The sequence below is a fragment of the Myotis nattereri genome, assembly GCF_964212035.1.
Source record: "Myotis nattereri genome assembly, chromosome: 8".
Lineage (NCBI taxonomy): Eukaryota > Metazoa > Chordata > Mammalia > Chiroptera > Vespertilionidae > Myotis > Myotis nattereri.
Window position 1 is genome coordinate 37,102,506 of NC_138083.1, and position 26,484 is coordinate 37,128,989.

The following is a 26,484-nucleotide window of genomic DNA, read 5'->3' on the forward strand; positions in this document are numbered from 1 at the left end:
TTTTACATAAACACACTAAACATTTCATTTTCTTCAAAAGTTACCATAAAATTATTTTAACCACCTGTAACAGTTCTTCCCAACTTCTTTTTAAGATTCTTGGAGAATACTTTAACATAATTACTTTCCACAACGTCCAGAAATTCTCCATTCTAACAAAGCTACCAAATTTCAAAAACAAGTACAACCAGTCTTGTATTATATTTCTATAATTAAAACAAAATAAGATCGACCTATATGTCCAGACCTATAGAATTTTTCTCAACTGAAAATGCTCTGAAACGCATTAACAATATAAATTATACAACAAAGTCCAAGGCAATTCATGTTCCTAATGCTGCATTTGCCAAAAACGGCACCACTTTAAACCAGTCAAGCAAGGAGCTCTAAGAGAAATATTCCCGTCACATGTCTCCCCAACAAAACTTCAATTGCAATTTTTTTTTTTTCCAGTTATACTGAATAGCATCACCCTAATCCTGAATAATACAGAATGGTTCCTGCCAACTACTCCAATTTACATCAGGTCATGTCTGGGGATCCTGGAGCCAAAGAAGGATTTCAGAGTCCAGAAATCTCTCCTACAGAGCCTGCAACTCTCAGTATACAACCACCCCCGGCATACGGCTTAGCGCTGAATAACCCAGAATAACCCTCACCCAGGACCCTCAGATTTTTCACGATAAGGCACACTTTGGTGGCACACATAAAGCCCATACCATTACGATCTAGCAGTTAAGCCTCTGCACTAGTGTCCATCTTCGTCACTAACCTGCAGAACCTGATTGCTCCTCCCACCCATTTCACGTGGCTGCAAAGCAGCACGACCAGCCTTCACCAAAGAAAATTCACTCTCCGTCAAAAGCACCCACGTTCCATATCCCACCGGACCTTCGGTGCTGGCGGCTCTCCAAAGGGATACATACCCTCAAGGCTACCCCGCCCCAACGTCGGGTTTTGGGAGCATTTCAACTGCAACCCCCTCCACCTCCAGGCCACGAAATCGACCAGTTCTGAAACTTCTTCCCTAGACTTCTAGGAAAGCACCGACTGCAGCTTCCTCCCCACAGGTGTGTCCTCCTTAGAGTCCCTTTTTCTGGTAAGCCACCGGGCCTCCTTTCCACTTCGGGCGGAGGGAGTGTCCTCACCGAGATGAGCTCCTCACTGCGGAGCCCAGAAATGTAGTTATAACTCTGCCCCCTTCGGGAGCATGGAAAACCTTGCTCACGCAGGATGTAGGTATGCTTTCACTGCCGCTGGGCCACCCAACTCTGGCCTCCCTCTCAGACCACAGGTCGTCCTCCCTCCAGCCTCGTCTCCCCTTCAGGAAGCAGGCTCATCGTTTCTTGCGTCCTTCTGGAAGGCTCTCAGGATTCAGGGGTGCAAGTGGCGGCCAGCAGTCATACCCGACCCTTTTGTGTGGGGCGCCCGCGGCGGCGGGCTCCGAGGCCTCCGAAGGCCCCGCCCCGGGCCTCCAAGGGGCGGCTCGAGCCCCGCACAGCCCCGCCAGTTCCGGGGCTGCGGGAGTCTTACCGGGGAGAACTGCGCGGCACCCGAACCCAGAGCCGAGTTACTCCCCAAGAGAGCGCCTCCGCCCGCGGCCGACAGCCCCTACGCGAACGGCTTTCCGGAGTCTGCAGCAGCCACCACCTCCTTCGCCGCTTCACAAAATGGCCGCCGGCCCGCTCCGCAGGTCCGCGTTCCAAAAGGGGCGGGATTGGGTGGTGACGTCACGGGCGAGACGGCGCAAGCGCACTGACGTTTTCGGGCTATCTCCCGGAAGTTGCCCCGGTGTGTGGCGAAAAGAGCTGTGAGCCCCTGCGAGCGACTCTTGCGCACTAGCCCCACCTTGGGAGAGTGACGCTCCTGGTGGGATGGGTCCGGTATCTGGGTCAACCCCTCACTGCGGCGCTTTGTGCAAATTGCTTCGCTTCTTTAAGCCTTTGCGAGAGGAGGTAAATACCTACTTCGCGTGATTGTTTTGATAATTAAAAGGACCATAAAATAGTGCCTGGTGATGATTCCCTGACAGAAGAACCACAACCTGATTCTTTTGCCATTTAAAAATTTCAATCAGGGGAGCCTTACCCACCAGTCTTCATTAACCCATCCACAGCTGCACTTCAGTATTATTTTATTATAGACAAATTACTCTGATGCTGCTTTGGTCCAGGCCTCCCAGACTCCAATGCCCCTGCCTATACCCTATCCTATATATCCTATATAATAAAAGGCTAATATGCAAATTGTCCCCTCGGTAGTTTGATCGGGAGACCAGGAGTTTGACCACTCACTATGATGTGCACTGACCACGGGGGGGGGGGGGGGGGGGGGGACGTGCAGGCGACCAGCTGTGGTGACACGTGCAGGCGACCAGCTGTGGTGGGGCACTGAGGGAGCAAGGGAAGGGGGCGGGGCATTGGGCCTCTAGTATATTGATGAATATATGTTCATGAATATCACCATAATTGAACTACTTTTCCAAAGTGAGGAGTCAACTAATAAAACCAGGGACTAAATTTCCACACCTTCAACATGCCTGGTGCTGGCCCAGTGTGCCAAAACTAGCAAATTAAAAAACCAGGCCTGGCTCCCTCTCCCTCTCTGGAGCACCTACTGGCCTTTCCCTTGCCTCCAGGACCTTTGCCTTTCTCTCACCTAAGCTCCAAGGGCCCTTCTGCCTCTGTAATTTGTTTCCTGAGCCTATGCAGCCCCTCTGGCTCACTTCTACTACCTCTGTAATTTTCTAAATAAACTTTCTCTTAAAATTTCAATGAAAGAAAAGGTCACATTTTTAAATTGATTTGAGAGAGAAACATGGATTTGTTGTTCCACTTATTTATGCATTCATTGGTTGATTCTTATATGTGCCCTGACTGCCGGATGGAACCCATAACCTTGGTGTATTGAGGTGATGCTCTAACCAACTGAGCTACCTGGCCAGGACCAGGCCACACTTAAACGAAATCTATACTTTATTAAATATACTCTTTGTAGGTATAATATAGTGTATTAAAAACAAAACCTACTAGGCACCTCTCCAGGGAGCATGCCCATGCCTTTCTTCCCTCTCAGGTATGCGCCTCCTAAACTGTAAGAGTTGCCAGGAGACCTACAGCCCTGGGGAGCAAGGGGCAGCTGCAGCTCATCCCAAGATAACACCCTGAGCCTGTCTCTGTCTCAAAGGCCCCTTTTCTCTGACTTTCCAGTGAGCCTAAGGAAGCCTGGCTAGGCTCATTTCTTTCCTATAAGGTTTCTAGAGAACCAAAGCAGCCCCACCTACTCTCTCTCCCGATGCTTCCTTTATCCTAAACTCTTTCTGGTTTCACTGTCCTCAGCTTTAATAAACATAATCTCAAAATCACCTGGACTCATTTTATGAAAACTTCCCTGCACCGAGTCTAAAGAAAAAAAATTACAAAATGCAATGTCGTGTCCAGGATTGGATCCTGAAACAGGAAAAGGGCATTAGTGGGAAAACTGTTGAAATCTGAATAAAATCTGAAGTTTAGTTCATATTATTGTACAGATGTTAGTCTTAGTTTTGACAAATGTACCAAGTTAAATTAGAGGAAGTTGGGTGATTAATATATAACTGTACTATCTTTACAACCTTTTGCTAAATCTAAAATTATTCAAAATAAAAAATTTACTTAAAAAACTTATATAATTTCATCTCCTCCTCCTGTCCATCTGCATTCACCATACTTTCGACTAGTGAGTGGTTCTCAACCTTCCTAATGCCGTGACCCTTTAATACAGTTCCTCATGTTGTGGTGACCCCCAAATCATTGTTACAAATTGAACATAATTAAAGCATAGTGATTAGTCACAAAAACAATATGTAATTATATATGTGTTTTCTGATGGTCTTAGGCGACCCCTGTGAAAGGGTCGTTCGACCCCCAAAGTGGTCGCAACCCACAGGTTGAGAATAGCTGGACTAGTAGCTTTCAAACTTTTTTGATCATCACCAACATAAGAAATACATTTGCAACTTGATATATACATGCAAATAAATAATTTAAAAATATGTATGATGTAGTCTAATTTATTTTTCTCTCATTTGTTTGTGTTCTGGTAACTACCCACCTATGTCTTCAGATCCACAAATGGAAAAATCTCTACTCTAGCTGCATTGACCTTCTACTGGTTTCTCAAACACATCATGCTTTTCATACCTAAGGCCCTTTGCTTTTGTTGCTCATTCTCATCCCTCACTCATCCCTAGCTCTTTCCATGACTGGAAATCACACTTCTGCTTAACACCTCCTCAAAAAAGATTTCAAAGTATGCCCAACATAGTAGGTTCTCCCCATTATCTCCTTTACTACTCTATTTCTTCCATAGGCTTATTTATTTACTCATTATATTCTGACTCTCAACAAGAATGAGGGCAAGGTCCTTTTTGGTCCTGTTAACCAATGTATCCCCAATACCCAGAATAATATTATGCTCCTGACAAGCCCTAAATAATTGTTGAAAGAAGAGATATGCAAGCAGACTGAGTCATCTATGGAAATCAAGTGGAGTAGTAGTCTGCCCCACAATTCCCAATCATAGCTTGGAATTCTCCCTGGGCCTCTCATAAAGTCACAGAGTAAATAGAGGAAGGCGATTTTATTTCTCTAATCTGCAAATTAACGAATTTTTAAAAAGAAACAAATTATTAGAATAATGGGTAGTATCATATAGATATTTCTCGCTCCAGTAGGTCTAGAGAAAAGAAGATAAGAACAGAAAGACAAGCTTTCTGTTCCATCTACAGTCAATATGAAGAGGTGGCCTCTGAGGCCACAAAAAAAGATTAAATCATAGTTGATTATGTTTGTTCCTGAAGGAATCAGTCTTGCTAGTAGCAGTAAGCAACAACTCAAATGTCCATGTATAGCATCAGGGTCCCTGAACAAAGAGCCTCCTTTTAGTTCTTCTGGCTCTCTCCACCAAGGATATAGAGCAAGATCATAACAAATGTTCCTTCTGCTTCAGGGTGAGACATCCACCGATCACAAGAACAGAGAAGGACTCCTGGAGATAAATGGGGAGTGCTTCCCACGAAAAAAGCTGAGACCCGGGAAAGATCCTGTGTTTCTGCCTTGGAGGTGAGCTGATGCTGAAGTCAACTGGGCTATACCAATTCTGGTTTGAACATGAAACACCCACTGGTGTAATGAGGTGCCGTGCAGTGATGACACAGGAGCAACCAGGACAGCACAAAGTCAGAGGCTCACTCTTCTAGTGTTGGGTCCACTTGATGCTCTTAAGGTCAATGCCATCCTGCACCATCTCCCAGAGAGGGCTGCCAAAGAGAAGAGATATTGGATGAGGGAGGGCTTAGAGAAGCAGCAGCCAAGAATCCTTTATTAAAGGGAGTTTTCCTATACTTAAACTACAAATCACAAATTTTGTATTGATATTGCTGCAAGGACAACTATTAATACTCTGAAAAACACCTGAATTTATGTACTTTAGTTTTTTAAAAAAAATTTTCATATTCTGAAAATAAGTAGCCAAAGATATTCACTTTCTTGTTTTGTGGAATCTCTAAATTATAAAATTCAATTATTTGCAAACTGGTTTCTGGCCATGTGAACACAGCATGAGCACTGCCATTTCTTCCAAAGGGTCTCTGGTACAACAGTGCATACCTCATTTCTCGAAGACGCTTCACATGGTAAATGCACTTCTCTACTGTGTAGTCCACTTCCTCCTCTGTGGTGAAACGGCCAATGCCAAACCTGAAAAGGGCACAGGAGAAGAGCTCTGCATGAGAGCTCTGCACTGAGGTAAATCCATTCAGCAAATACTCAGGGAGGATTTACTCCACACACAACATGGAGAGAACATGTCCTTCCCCTCTAGGTCTGAGTGTCTATGGTTTGTGGACCAGCCACATCAGAATCACCTGAGAAGTTTCCTACTCCTCCAGACCTAGTGAATCATATTCTCTGGGTGTACGATTCAGAAATCTTCATCTTACACAAACTTTCCAGGTGATATTCAATGAAGTCTGAGAATCACTGGTCTAGAAACTTTCATGAAGAATTAAGAAGGAGGACTTATATGCATGCATATAAGCCAAACCAATGGATATGGACAACGGGGGGATGAGAGCATGAGTACGGGGGGGGGGGGGGGGGGTGTAAATGGGGCGGGGAGGGATGAGGACACATTTCTAATTCCTTAACTAATAAAGAATTTAAAGATTAAAAAAAAGAATTAAGAAGGAATAGGAAAACTAGATTGAGGAGACAATAACAGGAGATAAAATACACACAAAAAGATGCCTTTCATAAATGTTACAGCTCAACTGACTGACCTGATAGAAGAGTGAGCTAAATCCTCATCAGTGCCAATTGCTCGAAGGACATAAGATGGCTCCAGGGATGCAGAAGTGCACGCACTGAGGAAAAAGACACAGAGCATTGCTCAGTTCATCAACATCTGATTTTAGCCCCAAACCCCCAGACCTGCTCCCATCTTCCAGGTCCCTAGAGTCATAACATGGAGACAAAAGAGACATTCTCATCTGTCAGAGCTAAAGGGCCGAGGCTACCGGCACTTTAAGGGATTTAAATCTAGCTCCTCTGGCCCATATGGCGGTTAAACTCTTTAAACAAGGATATTGCCACAGAATGACACCACAAGAGCTGGTCTGACAACAAGAGGCAGCAGAACACGTGTTCACTCCCCTGTGACCGAATACACCATATTGTACCAGCATGGTGTATTGTACCAGCTAAACCCGTGGTGGCCTTTAAAGTATACTTCAATTCCGGAGGCCTACAGCAGAACTGCTAATACAATACTAGAACAGATACCTGCATCTCCTGGGACTACAAAAGGTACAAAATTCTACCCCAAGAAGCCCTCCTAGAATGGCAACCTCAGCCTGTGCCCAGCTAGCTAAAAAAATAGATGTTTATGCCCTGGCCGGGTTGGCTCAGTGGATAGAGCGTTGGCCTGTGGACAAAAGGGTCCTGGGTTCGATTCTGGTCAAGTACATGTACCTTGGTTGCAGGCTCCTCCCTGCCTGGGCCCTGGTTGGGGCATGTGCAGGAGGCAACCAATCGGTGTGTTTCTCTTCCACTGATGTTTCTCTCTGTCTCTCCCTCTCTCTCCCATTCTCCCTAAAAATCAATAGAAAAATAGGCTCGGATGAAGGTTAACAAAATATATAAATAAATAGATGCTTACAAAATGACCCTTATTCTTAACCAAGAGCTCTTGTACCTGTTATCTCTATGCTGGAAAGCTCAATAATCTGTTATAACACTTAAAAGCCAGGCTAATCGGTCCTGCCACAGTCCTTTCTATCTGGTCCAACTTACCTCCCCGAAGATAAGGCAACATCCTTGAGTGCCATCAGTAGACTCTCCCCTTCCACATAGGCAAAGGAGAGGTTGATACAACCTGGAAAAGAGAACCACTATGAGAGGAGTCTAGTCTCAGGCTCTTCCAGAATGGGAATAGAAAAGGCATGTCCATACCTGGGTAATGGTGATGAGGGTCCCCATTCATCACCACATCCGGAAGGCTCTTCATTATCTTCTGTATCAGTCGCTCTGCTAACTTTGAAATTCGCTTGTGGTCATACTAAGGAACAAGCAAGAGAGAACTAAGCATAGGACCATCAACAGCAAGGAAACACACAGGACAAGGAGCCCCCCTCCTGTGTCCAGAAGTGACTGTGCATGAGACCTACCTATCGTCCTATGTTACTCATGGAGACCACTGTATCCCCAGCACAGAGCACAGCACCTAGTATGCAAAGGTGCTAAATAATTGGACACATGGGTTCCAATAACCCAGAAATAAATGAGCTGATAACTACTGAAGGGACCTGGATTTTGGAGCCCATAACACCTCCCTCTAAAACAAGATGCCAGCAGCACTGGGACAAAGACAGTTTTCTTAAACCTCCTCTTCTGGCAGAGATCTGACTCATTCATGCTGAGAAGCTTCTAACAGGAGACCCAGCACAGGGGAAAGGTTGTGAGAGGAAACTGCTCTCTCCCTACCTCCATCTCTTGCTGTGCCACTTCACACGCAGCCCCCAGGCCCACCACCAAGGGTGTGGGCACTGTCCCAGACCGCATACCCCGCTCCTGCCCCCCTCCACTCTGCAGGGCCTCCACACGCACACGGGGCCGGCGGCGAATGTAGATGGCACCAACCCCTGGGAAACAAAGTTTGTTACATAAAAGAGAAAAAGAAAAGTACAGGTGAAATAAAATATAACTTTCCAAAGGGGTCAAAATATTCTTTCAACTTTTCTATAAGCTTGAAATTTTTCAAAATAAAAAAGCTTGGAGAAAAAGAAGAAACAGCAATAAAAGCATAATACATATCAAAATTATTTAACATCAGGAGGGACTCTACCAGAAGGAGTCAAGACTCATTTTTAAGTTTAAAGTAGCTCCGTATGCATGTGTAAAATGGCATCACCCAATGCGGTATTACTCACAATGGCAAAAAAAAAAAAAAAAAATTGGAAACAACTTCGATGTCTTTCATTAGGGGTATGGGCAAATAAATTATGATACATGAAATACAAAGCAGGTGTATAAAAGAATGAGAAAGCTTTTGTACGGCTGCTGTAAAATCTCCAAAATACACTCTTAGAAAACTGTTAAAATTTTAACAGTATATACTTTAATTTTTTTAATGTATTTTATTGAGTTTTACAGAGAAGAAGGGAGAGGGATAGAGACTTAGAAACATCGGTTAGAGAGAAACATCACTCAGCTGCCTCCTGCACGCCCCCTACTGGGGATCGAGTCTGCAACCAAGGTACATGCCCTTGACCAGAATCAAACCCAGGACCCTTCAGTCTGCACTCTATCCACTGAGCCAAACAGGTTAGGGCGTGTACTTTAATTTTTTTTAAAAAGATATGCCTTCCCTTCCCCCCGTCCCCCAAAAAAAGATATGCCCAGCCTGTGTGACTCAATTGTTGAGCATTGACCCAAGCACGAAGAGGTTGCCAGTCGATTCCTGGTTAAGGCACATGCCAGTAGGAGGCATGCAGTAGGCAACTGATCCATTATTGTTTCTTTCTTTTTTTTTTTTAAATATATTTTATTGATTTTTTACAGAGAGGAAGGGAGTGAGATAGAGAGTTAGAAACATCGATGGGAGAGAAACATCGATCAGCCGCCTCCTGCACATCTCCCACTGGAGATGTGCCCGCAGCCCAGGTACATGCCCTTGACCGGAATCGAACCTGGGACCCCTCAGTCCGCAGGCCGACGCTCTATCCACTGAGCCAAACCGGTTTCGGCCCATTATTGTTTCTATTTCTCTCTCTCTTCTCCTTCTCCCTTCCTCTCTCAGATAAAAAAATCTATAAAAACATATTTTTTTAAAAAAGATGTATTGTTAGGTGGAAAAAGCAAAATGCAGAACAATGAGTATAATATGCTATCTTGTGAGTTAAAAAACAAAGGGGGAGCTCTGGCCAATTTTGCTCAGTGGTTAGAGTGTTAGCCCGCAAACTGAAGGGTCTTAGGTTTGATTCCCAGTCAAAGGAACATACGTTGGTTGCAGGCTTGATCCCCACCCCCCATCAGAGTGCATGGGGAAGGCAACCAATTAATGTTTCTCTCAGTCTCTCCACTGCCTTCCACTCTAAAACTCAATGGAAAATAAAATATCCTCCGGTGATAGGATTAACAGGGTAAGGGCTTCTGTGGGAGGCAACCAATTGATGTGTCTGTCTCACATCAATATTTCTCTCGGTCTCTCCCCCTCCCTCCCACTCTCTCTAAAAAAAAAATCAATGCCAAAATATCCTCAGATGAGGATTAACAACAACAAAAAAGGATTAACAACAAAAAAATCCTTTGAGGAGCCTGACCAGAGTGGCTCAGTGGTCAAGTGTTGGCCCATATGTACCAAGAGGTCACTGATTCGATTCGTGGTCAGGGCACATGCCTGGGTTGTGGCCCGATCCCCAATAGAGAGCGTGCAGAAGGCAGCCCATCAATGTTACTTTGTCATTGATGTTTCTTCTATCTCTCCCTCTCCCTTCCTCTCTCTGAAATCAATAAAAACTTTTTTTAAGAAGCTTTAAAAAATCCTTAGAAGAGCCGAAACCGGTTTGGCTCAGTGGATAGAGCGTTGGCCTGAGGACTGAAAGGTCCTGGGTTCGATTCCGGTCAAGGGCATGTACCTGGGTTGCGAGCATTTCCCCAGTGGGGGATGTGCAGGAGGCAGCTGATCGATGTTTCTCTCTCATCGATGTTTCTAACTCTCTATCTCTCTCCCTTCCTCTCTGCAAAAAATCAATAAAATATATTTTTTTAAAAAAATCCTTAGAAGAAAAAACAGGAGGAAATCAAATGGAAGTAAAAAAAAATAGCATAATCTCCCAGGGTCTATAAAACTTAGAAATATGTTTGACTCATGACTTAGCAAACCCACTTACAAGTATTTCATACCAAAATATAAGCACAGAGGTGCAAAGATAGTCACTAAAGTAGTCAATAATTTTTTAAAATATGTTTTTATTGATTTTAGAGAGAGAGGAAGGGAGAGGGATAGATAAAAACATCGATGAGAGAATCATTGATCAGCTGCCTCCTGCAGGCCCCCTGCTGGGGGGTCAACCCTGAAACCAGGGCATGTGCCTTGAATGGAAATCGAACTGGGAACCTCTTGATTCATGGGTCAACACTCAACCACTGAGCCACACCAGCCAGGCAAGAATTTTTTTAATAGAGTGGGTACTTGATGAAGTTCACCACTCACACAGAACAAGTTTTTAGGCAGAGATTGTGGGTACGATAAAAAGTTATCATGAAGAAACCCCAGTGTTTTTTTTAAATATATTTTTATTGATTTCAGAGAGGAAGGAAGAGGGAGAGAGAGATAGAAACATCAATGATGAGAGAGAATCATTGATTGGCTGCCTCCTGCATGCCCTCTGCTGGGGATTGAGCCTGCATTGCTCTTGACCAGAACTGATCCCAGGACCCTTCAATCTGCAGGCCAACGCTCTATCCACTGAGCCAAACCGGCTAGGGCAAGAAACCCCAGTTTTAAAATAACTTATGTACCAAACTACATGAATCAAAAAATATTTCATTTTTCATCAAATTCAAGCATCCTATACTATCTGAATCTCTGCAGTTGTTAAGTTCGGGGAGAAAATGCTCAGGTTCCATGTCTGAATAGTGAAGGAAACCATGTTGTCTAAATTTACTTAGATCCTGAGTTTAGAAAGCAGGACTTTGGATAGTGAACAATACCTTTACAGATTTAAGTGCAGAGCAGAGCTTCTGCTCAATGAGTTAACTGGTTTTATCAAAATATATGTATCTTCAATTAAAGCTAATAAAGGCAACTTTAGGTAAAGATAGAATGGCAGTTGGGCTTTTTAAAATAATAGCTCACAAAAACACTCTTTGCAATCTCTGGAAACCTTTAGAAGAAGTCATATTACATACTTTCAGGAGCTATCACACCTTTTCCCACAGGATGTATACTCAGATGATAAAACCTGCAGACACAGAAAGTGTACTGGCATTACCAACCACCACAGGCCCTCACCCCAGAGACAGAAGAGGAATTGTTTTTTGTGGCCACCTCTATAAAATAGAGGACAACAATATCTTCACAAAGTTGAGATGAATAAGCAGAATTCAGCTAGAAAACATTCCTGATCAAAAGGACCATATAGAAGAGACAAATATTCTTGAAAGACTAACAGGGACACAGATGACTAAGAACAAACACCAAGAGATGTACGTTTAAGCCCACACACTCATCCTCTGAGTGGTTCTCAACCTTCCTAATGCCGCGAACCTTTAATACAGTTCCTCATGTTGTAGTGACCCCCAACCATAAAATTATTTTCGTTGCTGCTTCATAACTGTGATTTTGCTACTGTTATGAATCGTAATGTAAATATCTGATATGCAGGATGTATTTTCATTGTTCTCGACCCACAGGTTGAGAACTGCTGAAAAACACAGGGGAATAAAGGATTCAAAAACATTGCTCTGCATAACATAAGAGTCAGACAAGCTAGCTGGACTTATTCCCTGTTCCTCAACCAAATCAATGTCTATATGCTTCCTAAGGATTTTCTAAAGAAAACAGGGAAGAATGGTTTGCTACACAGTAACTATGAGGATCTACAAATAGGAGCATACCCTGCCCCCCTCTTATTCTACCCAGGCACCCCAATTTGCCTTTCCCTCTCCTAAGCTCCCAAGGCCCTTCTTTTGCTGCTGTACCTTGTTTCCTGAGCCTATGCAGCCCAGCTGGCTTACTTCTACTACCTTTGTATTACTTTCTCTTATAATTTAAAAAAAATAAAATAAAATAAATGACACTTGAATTCTGCAAGGCACTCTGAATTTACAACTTCTGAGATCACAATAGTCCCAAATGATTCCAAGTGTAATAGGCAGTTAGATAGACATGAGCAGAGCAAGGACCATGTGCCAGGTACAGAAGGTCACCAGGGCAGAAAGTCCTGGGTGCCCAGCAAAGGACAGTTATAGGGTTGGACCTCGCCCCACAGGGTGACTATTCTTCCCCTAGCATATTGCTGGTCATGCAGTTTAGACCCCCCGACCTTTCCTCCCTAGAGATAACATCTAGGCCTCAGTTGTATTTCAGCTCCAGGCCCAGAAAAGCAGCAAAACCAGACCAGCGACCCCATGGCTGACCTCAGGACCAGCTGCATTGACTAAAGACCCCCTGCAGTTGAGACTTAGACCCTGAAAGGACACATCTGGAAAGCTGTTGAATATTTTTTTATTATAATATATTTTTGTTGATTTTATTAATTTAGAGAGGAAGGGAGAGGGAGAAAGAGATAGAAACATCAATGATGAGAGAGAATTATTGATTGGCTGTCTCCTGCACACCCCACAATGGGATCAAGCCTGCAACACAGGCATATGCCCTGACTGGGAATCGAACCATGACCTCCTGGTTCATATAGGTCAATGCTCAACCACTGAGCATGCCAGCTGGGCTGAATATTCTAATAAGATCTTCCTGTGGGACCTCCCCTAAAATCTCTATCCAGCCCTAGCCGGTTTGGCTAAGTGGATAGAGCTAGAGTGTGGGCCTGTGGACTGAAGGGTCCTGGGTTAGATTCTGGTCAGGGGCATATGCCCGGGTTGCAGGTTCCAATGATTCTCTCTCATCATTGATGTTTCTGTCTCTCTCTACCTCTCCCTTCCTCTCTGAAATCAGTAAAAATATATTTAAAAAAAATAATAGCCCTGGCTGATTTGGCTCAGTGGATAGAGCATCGGCCTGTGGACTCCAGGGTCCTGGGTTTGATTCCGGTCAAGGGCACATGCTCGGGGTTGTGGGCTCAGTCCCCAGAAGGGGGCGTGCAGGAGGCAGCCGATCAATGATTCCCTCTCATCATTGATGTTTTTATCTCTCTCTTTCACTTCCTCTCTGAAATCAATAAAAATATTTTTTTTAAAAAATCAACCAATGGCCAAACCAGTTTGGCTCAGTGGATGGATCATTGGCCTGTGGACTGAAGGGTTCCGGGTTCGATTCCGGTCAAGGGCATGTGCCTTGGTTACGAGCACATCCCCAGTGGGGGGCATACAGGAGGCAGCTGATCGATCTCTCTCATCGATGTTTCTAGCTCTCTATCCCTCTCCCTTCTTCTCTGCAGAAAATCAATAAAAAATATGTTTAAAAAAAATCAACCAATGAATGCATAAATAAGTGGAACAACAAATCGATGTTCGCTCTCTAAAATAAAATGCGTTTTTAATAAATAAATAGCCTGACCGGTTTGGCTCAGTGGATAGAGCATTGGCCTGCAGACTGAAGGGTCCCGGGTTCGATTCTGGTCGGGGGCATGTACCTTAGTTGCGGGCACATCCCCAGTGGTGGGTGTGCAGGAGGCAGCTGATCGATGTTTCTCTCTCATCGATGTTTCTAACTCTCCCTTCCTCTCTGTAAAAAAAATCAATAAAATATATTTTAAAATAAATAAATAAATAAATAAATAAATAAATAAAATAAAATAAAATCTCCACCCAGTGCTCTCTCCCTCCCCAGAGCATGGCCATGCCTTTCTCTTTCCCTACCCCTCTCTACCCACCCCCAAGGCATGTTACCATTATCTTCCTCACTCCCTAGCTTCAAGGGTTTTCCTTTTACCTCTATAACTTGTTTCCTAAGCCCATTTCTCGTAGGAACTACTTTTTCTACCTCTGTGCTTTACTAAATATGTGTTCTCTTATAGTTTGGGTCTTGGCTCTAAATTCTTTCCTAGCCAAACTCAAATATTGAGGTTGCTGAACCCAGGTCTGGTCTGACCCCACCAGATAGTTACCTGGTGCTGTGTCGCCTACAACACAAGAAACACCTATCAAAGGGTTTACTGGAAGGTACAGAGCAGAGGAACTCTAGGAGGACCTGGTACCTTTGGGACCATAGATTTTGTGACCACTGATGCTCATGAGATCAATTTTCATGTCGTTGACATCAAGTGGGATTTTTCCAACAGCCTGGGCTGCATCGGTATGGAAATAGACCTTTCTGGAACTGCAAATCCGCCCTGAGGAAACAACAGAGGGAAAGAACATAGCACAATGTTGGGAAGTCACCTGGCAGTGATCCCACAATGTTCCATGAGTTCTAAGGCAAAACTGCATCTGGCATTAGCCCCTAACCATGTAATAAATCATTTCTCTTTCTCTCTCTTCAACACTGGTCTTTCAACATATCAGATCAACTTTCATATCCCTTTTTATTTAAAAGAGATAAAGATTAACAGATGAATTTGCTAATGTGACTAGGAGGTTGAGTCTGGCTCTAAGTTAGCATAATAAAGAGATGTTCAAAGCTGAAAACAGAGGAAGAAAAAAAAAGATTAAAGGTTTTAGGGGATTTTTTTTTTACTACACCAACTGCAGTAAAATGAAAAGAACATAAAAGGTACTAGACCTGGATTCAAATACTGGCTATATCATGTATATCTCTTTCCCCAGATTTTCTTACTGTATTCTATAAAGTGTTACACCTCCCAGCCCCCTCCCGCTACTCAGATGCTTGGTGGGCAAGCATAAGGGTTCACCACGACACTCACCTATTTCCGAAATGGGCTGCTTCACTCCAATCTCATTGTTCACAGACATGACTGAGACCAGGCTGGTATCGGGCTGGATAGCAGCCTCTAGTTCCTAAGAATATCAGGAGTAAGGAGGCTATACAGCACCACCAGGCACTCCCTAACTTAGAATGTGGGCAAGCTTAGTCTTTTGCTACACACCTATCAGAATAGTGATAATACAAAATTGCTGGGGAGGATGCAAAGAAACTGTATCATTCATATTACTCATGGAAATGTAAAATGGTACAGCCACACTGAAAAACACTTTGACATAAAAACCAAAACACTTCGGTAGTGCTTGTTCTTTATAAAACTTGTGAACAAAAAGGGGTGCTGTAATAAATCAGTGACCAAGAATAATCTCACAGGGTGATCTGATAAAAAATTCCTAACTGGCCCTGACCGGTGAGATCAATGGTTAGAGCATCAGCTTGCGCACTTAAGGGTCTCAGGTTCGGCTCTGGATCAAGGGCACATACCTGGGTTGCAGGTTCACTCCCTGGCCCTGGTCGGGGGCAAATGTGGGAGGCAACCAGTTGATGTGTCTCTCTCTGAAAAGCAATGGGAAAAATATCCTCAAGTGAAGATTTTTAAAAAAATTCCTAACTGAATTAAAAAAAAAAAAAAAAGTTAAAAAAAAATCTTAACTGGGCAGGTTTGGTGGGTACACATGCCCTAGACCTCTAACTTCTTTAATGAAAGGTTTATCTTGCCTTAAGCAAGCCCTGTCCATTGTTCTTGGGCATCTAGGTTAATACACCTTTGAAATACCAGAATAATCCTCTTTTCCATACCTCTCAGAGGTGTGACCACCTTCAAAGGAGCACATAATCTTGTTAACTATTCTGTAAACCAATCAGAGATTTCGCCGCCTCACTTTCTCCTACCTTCATGTAATGTTATGTTCCCTCCTTAATTCCAAATGTACATGACAGGGTTCTGTCTACATACTACATCTTAGGATTTGTCTAGGGATGCTAGTATCCAAACTCTGGTGGACAAGATGCTGGGACTCACTACCCAAAATGGACACATAAGGACATAATACAAAAAGGGAAATATTTTTCTAAAAATCTATACCTCCTCTTTAGAGTAGGGGAGGAGGCCAGAGCTTTGCCACGGTATCAGCCCCTGGCATCCTGCTCACACATCCAGTGATTCCCACACAAACCAGGAAGCAGCAACAAAGCTGAGAAATACATCCTCCAGAGAAAAGGAAGATGGTACACACTCAAAGGGAACATAATCTTGGTTTCTCTGCCAGGCCTATTTCTCTAAGCCCCACCCTCGTCATTAGATCTAATCCTTCAAGCTTGAGCTAAGGCTGGAGATAGATACAGATACACAGGCAGAAGCCATGCTGCTCCAATTTTTCCACTCCTGCCAAGAGCCACTCCTACCTTCAGGTCAATGATCCCACTCTTCTTCACTGGGAGGTAGGTGACCTGAAAGCCCTCAGCTTCCAGTGAGCGGCAAGAGTCCAAGACACACTTGTGTTCTGTCTGGGAGGTGATCAAGTGCTTTTTCCGTGACCTGTAAAACCTGGCCACCCCCTACAAATTGGTGGTGGTGGAAGAAAGGAGAATATTCTTAGAAAGATGGCAATGACCTCCATCCCATCTGTAAAGGGAAAGTGGGCAAGGCGGTGTGCTCCACGATCAAATCTCTAACACCCACTGGTTGTCCTACAAATCAATTTAACTCTGATACTAACTACCCCGAGTTACTGCAGGGTAAGGGGCTCAGTCCCAGAAGATTGCTCCCACTTACAACCCAACTGCGAGTCCTGGATGTCACAACCATCCGCCATACTTCTGCCCCGCTGGCTACAAATTCAGGGCTTCCACAGCCCTCTAAAGTTCAATAATTCCCTAGAATAACTCACGGAACTCATTAAAAGCAGTGTACTTATGACCAGGGTTTTATTATAAAGAATACATCTCAGAACAGCCAAATGGAAGAGATGCATAGGGTGAGGTCTAGAGTGAGGCGGGGCACAGAGCTTCCATGCTCTTTCCTCCTGGAATCTAGCCATGCCACCACCTTCTCCACACACCCATAAGTCCACTAATCTGGAAGCTCCTGCAAGCCTCTCTGCCCAGAGTTTTTATGGGGGGTTTCATTACATAGGCATGATTGATTAAATCTTTGGCCATTGGGCCCAATCCAATCTCCAGCCCCACTCTCCTCCCCAGAGGACAGGAGAGTGGGACGTTCCAACCTTTTAATCACATGCTTGATCTTTCTGGAGTAGCCAGCCTGTCCCTTGAAACTAAGGGCCCACACGAATTACCTCATTACCATAAACTCAGAAATGGTACAAAGAAGCTTGTTTTGAATAAGGAATGACAATCCTGTCATTCAGGAAACTCCAAGGCTTTTTGAAGCTCTGTACCAGGAACAGGGAACAAAGACCAAATATATTCACAGATGGAAAACAGGGAACATGCCTACCCTTACACCACCACAAGCAAAAGCCTCTGTCATTTATTTCTATTTAAATAGCAAAACATGCAAATATAGGGATACTGATTGCCAAAGCTGGCAGTGTAGAAGTGAAACCCATACACTTATTCCTTGCTAATGGCAGTATTTATGCTCTAAGTCTTCAGAGAATTGTGTAGAAAGATGTCTTAAAAGCTGTATTCACATTCTTTAACTATGATTCCTCTTTTGGGAGTTTACCTTAGGGAAATATTTCAAAAAACAGAGAAGCTATAGAGACAAAATATGCTTTAGTTATATTTACAATCCTCAAGAAAAATGGGAAGGTTAAACACATCCAGGCGAATGACTAGTAAAATGAATACTAAGTTGTGATAACACAACTCCATAAACAAGAATGTACTTATAGTAAAAATAATGGAGTTTAAAATGGAAGAACATAGGATATGTTATTAATGGCTACAGAAGAATAAATATGACATGCTACAGTTTGTGAAAATATTAAAAGCATATTCATATATGTGTGGGTTTTTTTTGAAACAATAAACAGAATTAGTTTATAACATAATTAACTTTTCGAAACAGGACTTGGGGCTAGAATAGGGGAGGAAGACATATTTTATTTTAAACTTTTCTAAAGAGTTAAAAATCATACTACAAATATATGAATTACTTTCTAAAAATTAAAGAAATAAAATGTACAACCCCATTCCTCCAGAGCTTATCATAGAGCATTACTATAAAAGAATATAAACTAATTAGGCCAAATTTAAAACATAAAAACTGCATGTTCTCAAAGACAAGAAACATAAAAGGAAAACATTTAAAAGTTGCCCCGTCTCCTATCTCATTTACCCACAGTGTAGAAGGCTCTAATAGCAGGTAGATATTTACTCTACCCATCTAGGCCACTAAGGGGGACAATGTCACAACTATTCTTAGCAATCTTTAACCTCTAGGTTTGGGATCTGTGGGACCTTCCAAAGCAAACATTTTCACATTTTTGAAACCATCCCCATAGGGGATCTGGCTCTGTGGTCTCTATAGTCCAAAGAAAGGACGATTTCCTGCTAACAGAATCAGGCAGGATGATTCTGGAGCCTGTCCCTGGCCTCTTACACTCAGGACAGGTCATAAAATAAAATACACAAAAATGAAATAAAATATTGGACGCACAGGTGAGAGACAATGGTGAGAGGTTGTAAAGCCAGAGTTGAACTTATAGCAGCCCACAATTTATAAGAACCAGGGTATTTACACAAGTGATCCTGGTAACCAGGCTCAATCAAAGGTGAGTATGTTCTATGAAACACCAACATAACTATTGAGAGTGGAATTTTACTTTTATAAGTACCAAATATCTGTATGTCCCAAGGGTAGAGTTGTGCTGATCCTAGAATGGGTGACCAAGTGAATGCTTGCAGAGGGTACCAGAGTAATCAGAACTTTAAAAAAAATGGGGACATTTAAAGAAATGGGAGGTACTTGTTGCAAACAGATCTGATCAGAAAGAAAAGGGAAGGCTGAGAGGAAGGCAGCTGTGAAATCATACATACAAGGGTGAAACTGAGAAACATGCCCAATTATAAGTGCATTCTGGACTTCACTGTGACGAGATCCAAAGGATGGGGAAAAACGTTAAGTCACCATTATCCACTCTGTGAAGTAGCTGCTGTCCAAAAAAATCAAGTGGTTAATGGCCCAAGAGCCACTGCCTTTCCTATCCAACTACCTTATGGAACTCAGTTCAATAGGAGCAAAGATTTTAGATGGCAAAGCAATGAAGGAAGCAACAAATTAGAAAGAGTATATGTGTCTTCTCTTCACAATAGGGTGGGAGTGGGTGGCTGGGAAATACATGTATGAACCCAGATGACATAAAGATACCATATCCCAAGTCAAGAAAGCCCCAATATGCCCCCTTACCTTAATTGCTATGTTATTGGATTCAGTAGCGCCACTAGTGAAAATGATCTCACGAGGATCGGCCCCAATGAGAGATGCTACTTGCTGCAAGCCAAGAAACAGAGATAAGTAACATCAGTTCCCCAGGAAAGTACCTGACTACAGGACACAGCTAGGACAGAGCTCTAGATCGAGACGCGCTCCATTGTATTCTATCAACTGCCCAAGAAGCTCTGCACCTCCTAGGGTCAGATAAGGATAAACTCACTTACATCCCAGATCCCAGGCTCTTTCCCAGCCCAAAACAAAAGAATAATAATAATGATAATACTGGTGTGTTTTTAAAAATATGATTTTATTTTTTTATTTTAAAAAATATATTTTTATTGATTTCAGAGAGGAAGGGCGAGGGAGAGATAGAAACATCAATGATGACAGATAATCACTGATTGGCTGACTCCTGCATGCCCCCCACTGGGGATCGAGCCCACAATCCGGGCATGTGCCCTTGACTGGAATCAAACCTGGGACCCTTCAGTCTGCAGGCCGACACTCCATCCATTGAGCCAAACCAGCCAGGGCTGATTTTATTGATTTTAGAAAGAGAGAGAGAGACACTGGGATTCAAACCCAAAACCTGAGTATGTACCCTGACCAGAAATTGAACTGGTGACTTTTTGGTGCATGGAATGATGCTCAACAAACTGAGCCACACCTGCCAGGACAATAGTGCTGATTTTAAGAAAGTACTAGTGTGCCCTGACCGGTTTGGCTTAGTGGATAGAGCGTTGGCCTACAGACCAAAGGGCCCTGGATTTGATTCTAGTCAAGGGCATGTACCTTGATCACAGGCTCCTCCTAGACCTGGGGCCCTGGTCAGGGCACATGCAGGAAGACAACCAATCGATGTGTTTCTCTCACATTGATGTTTCTCTCTGTCTTTCCCTCTCTCTTCCACTCTCCCTAAAAATCAATGGAAAAATATACTCGAGTGAGGATTAACAAAAAAAGAAAAAGAAAGTACTAGTGCCTGGCTGGTGTGGGTCAGTGGTCAACCTATGAACCAGGAAGTTACAGTTTGATTCAGGGCACATGCCGTGGTTGTGGGCTCGATCACCAGTAGAGGGCATGAAAGAAGCAAACAATCCATGTTTCTCTGTCACTGATGTTTCTATCCTCCTCTTTCCTTCTCCCTTCCTCTCTCTAAAATCAATAAAAACATTTAAAAAAAAGCACTATTTCAGCCTTGGCCAGTGTTGGTAGAAGCATTACCCTGTACACGAAAAGGTGGTGGGTTTGATCTCCATTCGGGGCACATGTGGGAGGCAACCGATTGTCTTTCTCGTTCCCTTGCTCTAATATCAATTTTTAAAATTTGTATTAGCCCTGGCTGGTTTGGCTTAGTGGATGAAGCGTTGGCCTGCGGACTGAAGGGACCCGGGTTCGATTCCGGTCAAGAGCATGTGCCTTGGTTGGGGGCACATCCCCAGTGGGGGGTGCCCTGGGGGCAGCTGATCGATGTTTCTCTCTCATCGATGTTTCTGGCTCTATTCCTCTTCCTTCCTCTCTGTAGAAAGTCAATAAAATATATATTTTTAAAAAATTTTGTATTAAAAGAAAAAGCACTATTGAGCTCATCATATATATAGGCATTGGATTAATAAACTCATTACTAGCACTGTCTCATTTAATTCACCCAATAACCCTAGGGCAGTGATGGCGAACCTATGACACGCGTGTCAGAGCTGATACGTGAACTCATTTCTTTGGTTGATTTTTCTTTGTTAAATGGCATTTAAATATATAAAATAAATATCAAAAATATAAGTCTTTATTTACTATGGTTGCAAATATCAAAAAATTTCTATGTGACACGCACCAGAGTTAAGTTAGGGTTTTTCAAAATGCTGACACACCAAACTCAAAAGGTTCACCATCACTGCCCTAGGGAGTAGGAACTATTACAATCTCATTTGCAATGTGAGGAAACTAAGGCTTAGAGAAATTAAATAACTTGCCAAAGGTCATTTAGTTAGGGAATGTGGGAATGTGGGAACTAATCAAATGCCTTTAGAGCAGTGGTTCTCAACCTTCCTAATGCCGCGACCCTTTAATACAGTTCCTCATGTTGTGGTGACCCCCAATTTCATTGTTACAAATTGAACATAATTAAAGCATAGTGATTAATCACAAAAACAATATGTAATTATATATGTGTTTTCCGATGGTCTTAGGCGACCCCTGTGAAAGGGTTGTTCGACCCCCCAAAGGGGTCGCGACCCACAGGTTGAGAACCGCTGCTTTAGAGGGACTCCAAGGCCTGCTCTCTGAATCTCTTAAAGAGTCCCAAACCATTTCTACCGCCACCCATACCTACCAAGAAGGAAATGCCTCCCACAGGCCACTAAATCCATGACATCAGTACCTCCTAGATTCCTCTGTACTAACCTGGCGAGCACGTTCCACGGCTGCCTCACTCTCCCAGCCATAAGCATGTGTCCGGGAGTGTGGGTTCCCATAGTAGTTGACTAGGTAAGGGAGCATGGCATCAAGCACCCGAGGGTCCTGAGCACAAAAGAACAGATCAGTCTTCTTGAGCCCATAGTTAGCTTAGGCCCCACTCCATCTCCTCAGACCTGCCTCGACAAACTCCCAACCCTTCAGACAATGCCCAGATCAGGCCTCCAACATTCTTCCAGCCCCTCAGGTACTAACCAAATATCAACTTAATACACTCCCACTCCCAATCCATCTTAAATCAGGCTATTCTACCATCTCCCTGGGTAATCTATAAACACTGTCATGTCCTGACAGCCATTTCCACAGGTATTTACATTCCTACCAGGAAATGTGATCTGCAAGGGGCCAGGACATGACAGAGTCCACATATTGGTGAAATCTTGTATTAATATTCAAGTGCTCATCATGTGCCACGCTGTTAAGGGCTGTTTTATGTCTTTTCATCCATTTACTACTTGCCCACATTCATAGTTACTAAATAGCAGTGCTGCTAATTCCAGAGCCCATGATTTTAACTACTACTATAGTGCCTGCACTGAAGTGATTTGACCTAGATCAACAGCTTGTAAGTAGTTGAGTCATTTCTAGCGGACTGCAACTTAAGCCTCCTAACTCCTAGCTCATTGCTTTTTCCTGAACACAATCATCAATGGCTCTTAGCTCTACAAGAATTCAACCCCTGCTGTACACTGTCACTTCTACAATATAATTCCTATAAACAGCATGGGGAAAGCTGCCCCTCCATCCTTACCAGAGGAGTTGTAGCTTGCACGTCCATATACAGAGGTCGCAGCACTGACTCCATCTCTGGAGCAGTGGCTGTATCTGAGGGAACAGCAGGCTGGGGAGCATGGTCTGCAACTGCCAAAAATATGGAACAGAGTGGCCAAGTGACTATGGACACAGGGTATCCAAGACATCAGAAGGTAAAGCCGGGATGGAGGTGAGTTAAGTTTAAGGAATACTGGGGTTGAATCTTAATGAAAAAGGAAAGAAAACATCAGGATTTGAGCAAACTGTAAAAGGAGATAAGGGACAAAGGCAGGGCTCTTGGAGGGGGATGTTGGGACATTATTAAAGTTGCACCGTTGGGCGTTGGGAAGGCTCTGAAATGGCAAAGCCATTTAGAAGGGATGTGGAGACATAAGCTCTCCTTTGAAGGTCACTTGCTGGACCACTAGCATCTCTAAAAGTTGGTTAGAAGAATGAAGGCCGAGCCTCAGGCTCGGAAGGCCAGTGGGATAAGATCTGAGTGGGTGGCGGCGAAGGCACTAAGAAAGCCAGCTTGAGAAAACCGGAGGGATGAAGCCCAGGGGAAGGGTCAGAGGGGCTGGGTAGGGGCGGAAGAGGGAGGCTACGGAATATTCACAGGTGCGTCGCCGCGCGGAGGAGAAAGAAGGCGCGCCTCCTGGGAGGGAAGCAGCAAGCGGGACCCGGAGCGTACCGCGCAGGCGCAGACCCCGAGTGGGCGCCTCGAGACTCGGCCCCTGAGCTGCTGGCAGGGCCGCAGCCACCCGCCTCCAAGCTGTCCGCAGCAACATGGTCCCGGAGGCACAGCCCCTCGCCCCGAGCGGCTGCAGTACTTAGCTACGAACTCCCGGAAGTACTGTTCAGGGCCCCGGAAGCGATTCCTCGGGCCACCAGCGCGCTCCGCCTCGCGTTCCGTGTGAGACGTAGACTGAGCGACCGAGGCCGCGAGCGAGGTGAGGTGGGGGCTCTAGGGTCGGAACACTAAGAGGGTGATGGAATCGGGTTACACGCGGATTTTCCTTCCCGAGCTTCCTCGAGCCCTTACGTCCGCTCCCCAACCCCTTTTCCTCTGACCCCGCCCGACTCTCGGGCTGGCGGCCAGGCCTGCATTTCCTTGATCCTCGAACCCCACAGATGCCGGTGGCCGTGGGTCCCTATGGACAGTCCCAGCCAAGCTGCTTCGACCGTGTGAAGATGGGCTTTGTGATGGGTTGCGCCGTAGGCATGGCGGCCGGGGCGCTCTTCGGCACGTTTTCCTGCCTCAGGTGAGGGGCGCGGGTGGTGACCTGGGTTGGGACTACCGGACCTTCCCGCCCACTCCACTTGGCCTGCCGCCCGAATGGAGACTAACGCGTGGCAATCTCGCTGACCTCTGAGCGAGACCAGTTTCCTAACCACCTTCCGTGTGGAAGGACAGGTTGGAATCCCTCCTCTCCAGCGCTTACTAGTCTGTAACCTTAGGCAAGTTGAGCCTGGGTTTCCTCAAGTGTAGAATGAGGTCAGTAACACCTACCTCATAGAGTTGTAAGGATCAAGTCAGAGAACACTTAGCACAGAATATAGCACATATTAAGTGCTCGGTAAATAGTTACGACCGTCGTTGCTGTTATTTCCAATTGCACATCGTGAAACTTGTTGAGCAGCAACAGGATGTAGAAATGAAGCAGATAAATTCTACACCTTAAATGTCATTTTCACATATATGACTATTCTCATTTTTTCAGACTGAAAGTTACTACTTACTGTGCACTTTCTGTGTCAATCACTGTGCTAGATGCTTGTTATCACAATTCTTTTATACTTGACATAGTCGATAAAATGACTCCAGTCACTTTTTTTAAAAAAATATTTTTTTATTCGATTTTTACAGAGGGGAGGGAAGAGGAATAGAGAGTTAGAAACATCGATCAGCTGCCTCCTGCACACCCCATACTGGGGATGTGCTGCCCGCAACCAAGGTACATGCCCTTGACCGAGACCCTTGAGTCCGCAGGCCGAGGCTCTATCCACTGAGCCAAACCGGTTAGGGCTCCACAATCACTTTTAACACTAGGAAACCGTCTAAGACAGCTGTTGTTACTGGGTTATATATACAGATTCTAGAGGTAAAACCAGCAGAAAAAAATGGTTTCCATGTACTTGACACTGCATTTGCAGCCTCTCAGAAACTAAAGGCAGTATCTGATAGATCCTTTTCAACTTGTCATTACTGATCCTGGGTGGGAGGGGCTAATGTCCTATTAGACTTCTGGAGTGCGTGATTCATACTTAGAAGCACATGTTGGAAAAGGGCAGTTAATATTTCTCCATATACAGTATTTTTGTTCCCAACTGGCCCCATCTTGGTTTCCTCCTCTCAGGATTGGAATGCGGGGTCGGGAGCTGATGGGCGGCATCGGGAAAACCATGATGCAGAGTGGCGGCACCTTTGGCACATTCATGGCTATCGGGATGGGCATCCGATGCTAATCAGGGCAATGGTTGCCCACATCTACCCTATCCCATCAGTCCCAGCCCATGTATTATAATAAAAACACTTTGAGTAGTCTGTGTTGGAGGCATTGTTTTCTTCTTCTCACTCCAGACTATTATACAGCTTGCTTAGAGATTTTCTGAGGTAGGCCAAGTAGGTTTGTCGTTTTCACTAGACCTGTATGTTAACTACAAGCTAGAAAATTTTTCCATGGCTGGAACCTTTCATAGATTCTAGTAAGCCCTTATTACTCAACCTTTTGATTTATCACCGTTTTAATTTTTTAATATGTCTTTATTGTTGAAAGCATTGCATGTGTCCCCTATCATTAGTGTTTTAAAGGTGAAAAACAAGTTACAGGTAGATTTCATTTCAAGGTCACAATGCAAAAGGGTGTTTTTTTTTTTAGTATGTTTAGCAACACCAGCCAGGCAGGAATGTTTTATTTTCAATACTATGTTCATTCAAAAGTTGTCCAGATATACCTGCTGGCTTGATGAGAAAAAGAATCAGTTATGATTCAGTCATGCATCTGAGGTGACAAAGGCGAGAATACAGGAGTATGAGTCTGTTTACATCTCAGGGAATTGTGCTGTGAATATTTTCCTGTGGTTTCACTTTTGTTGCTTATTTTCATTTTTTTACTGTACATTTCCTTTTTGTAAACTTACATTTTATGTCTTTGTCTTTAAAGTGTCTAAACAGTACTTATAGACCTGTACTGTATATAAGAAAAGTTATGCCCTGGCCAGTGTAGCTCAGATGGAGTGTGCAGGTTCTATTTGTCAAGGCATACACCCATGTTGTGAGTTTGATCACCAGTCCAATGAAGGCAGTCAATTGATGTTTCCCTTCTCTCACATGGATGTTTCTCTCCCGCCCCCCTCTAAAAATCAATAAAGATTTTCTAAAGTTTAAAACGGAATCATTTGAGTCTGGAATGAATTGTTTACATTATTTCTAATGGGGGAAAAATGCTTTGGTTTTCTAAGTCTTCCAGAACAAATTAAGTTGGAGAACCGGTTCAGCTGTAATTGCCTTGAAAGTAGGTTCGTAGCAAATGGGAATGTTTTCAAGAAACTAGACTTATCTAATATTTTGTGGACATAGGACTCTCAGATTCAGCCAAAATCAGGGTTACTACCACAGTACAAATAGCAGTTACAGATTTTCCAGAGTAGATGACTACCTAAAGGATTTCACTCAAAATGGCAATTTGCCAAACTCTTATATATTTGCTTTGAACATCATTTACAACCCAAATTTCATTCTGTGTAGAGCTAAA

At 43.8% G+C, this 26,484-nt stretch overlaps 3 protein-coding genes across 7 annotated transcripts in view; 1 reads left to right on the plus strand and 2 right to left on the minus strand.

Annotated features, from left to right (window-relative positions):
• CPNE1 (copine 1) overlaps positions 1–1,704 on the minus strand; it is a 39,140-nt gene extending 37,436 nt beyond the window's left edge. For 2 of the 5 annotated variants that reach the window (XM_081097039.1, XM_081097040.1), the window contains exon 1: positions 1,534–1,704. The gene's annotated coding sequence lies outside the window, so the exon portion shown is untranslated. Of the gene's footprint in view, positions 1–1,148; positions 1,439–1,533 lie in introns of those variants that run through there. The other 3 variants (XM_081097042.1, XM_081097041.1, XM_081097043.1) reach the window with 2 other exon arrangements.
• Positions 1,705–4,603: 2,899 nt separating this feature from the next.
• Positions 4,604–23,584, minus strand: NFS1 (NFS1 cysteine desulfurase). The gene is made up of 13 exons (XM_081097052.1): positions 23,421–23,584; positions 22,728–22,837; positions 21,905–22,021; positions 19,478–19,561; positions 16,507–16,659; positions 15,083–15,176; positions 14,417–14,551; positions 8,022–8,179; positions 7,491–7,596; positions 7,332–7,413; positions 6,320–6,403; positions 5,649–5,738; positions 4,604–5,299 (listed from the first exon to the last, which is right to left on the minus strand). Exons 1-13 carry the CDS (start codon positions 23,515–23,517, stop codon positions 5,236–5,238), a joined length of 1,374 nt encoding a protein of 457 aa, XP_080953178.1. The 5' UTR covers positions 23,518–23,584; the 3' UTR covers positions 4,604–5,235.
• Positions 23,541–25,283, plus strand: ROMO1 (reactive oxygen species modulator 1). The gene is made up of 3 exons (XM_081097053.1): positions 23,541–23,679; positions 23,861–23,991; positions 25,087–25,283. The coding sequence occupies exons 2-3, from the start codon at positions 23,861–23,863 to the stop codon at positions 25,193–25,195; spliced, it is 240 nt and encodes a 79-aa protein (XP_080953179.1). The 5' UTR covers positions 23,541–23,679; the 3' UTR covers positions 25,196–25,283.
• The last annotated feature ends 1,201 nt before the right edge of the window (positions 25,284–26,484 follow it).

Excerpts from the sequence above, each read along its gene's own strand:
- NFS1 (XM_081097052.1), bottom strand. The coding sequence starts at position 23,517 with ATGTTGCTGCGGACAGCTTGGAGGCGGGTGGCTGCGGCCCTGCCAGCA. Across the intron at positions 16,660-19,477 it reads CCAATAACATAGCAATTAAG|GGGGTGGCCAGGTTTTACAG; the intron begins GTAAGGGGGCAT and ends ACCAATTTGTAG. Across the intron at positions 5,739-6,319 it reads TTAGCTCACTCTTCTATCAG|GTTTGGCATTGGCCGTTTCA; the intron begins GTCAGTCAGTTG and ends TGCCCTTTTCAG.
- ROMO1 (XM_081097053.1), top strand. The coding sequence starts at position 23,861 with ATGCCGGTGGCCGTGGGTCCCTATGGACAGTCCCAGCCAAGCTGCTTC. Across the intron at positions 23,992-25,086 it reads GGCACGTTTTCCTGCCTCAG|GATTGGAATGCGGGGTCGGG; the intron begins GTGAGGGGCGCG and ends TCCTCCTCTCAG.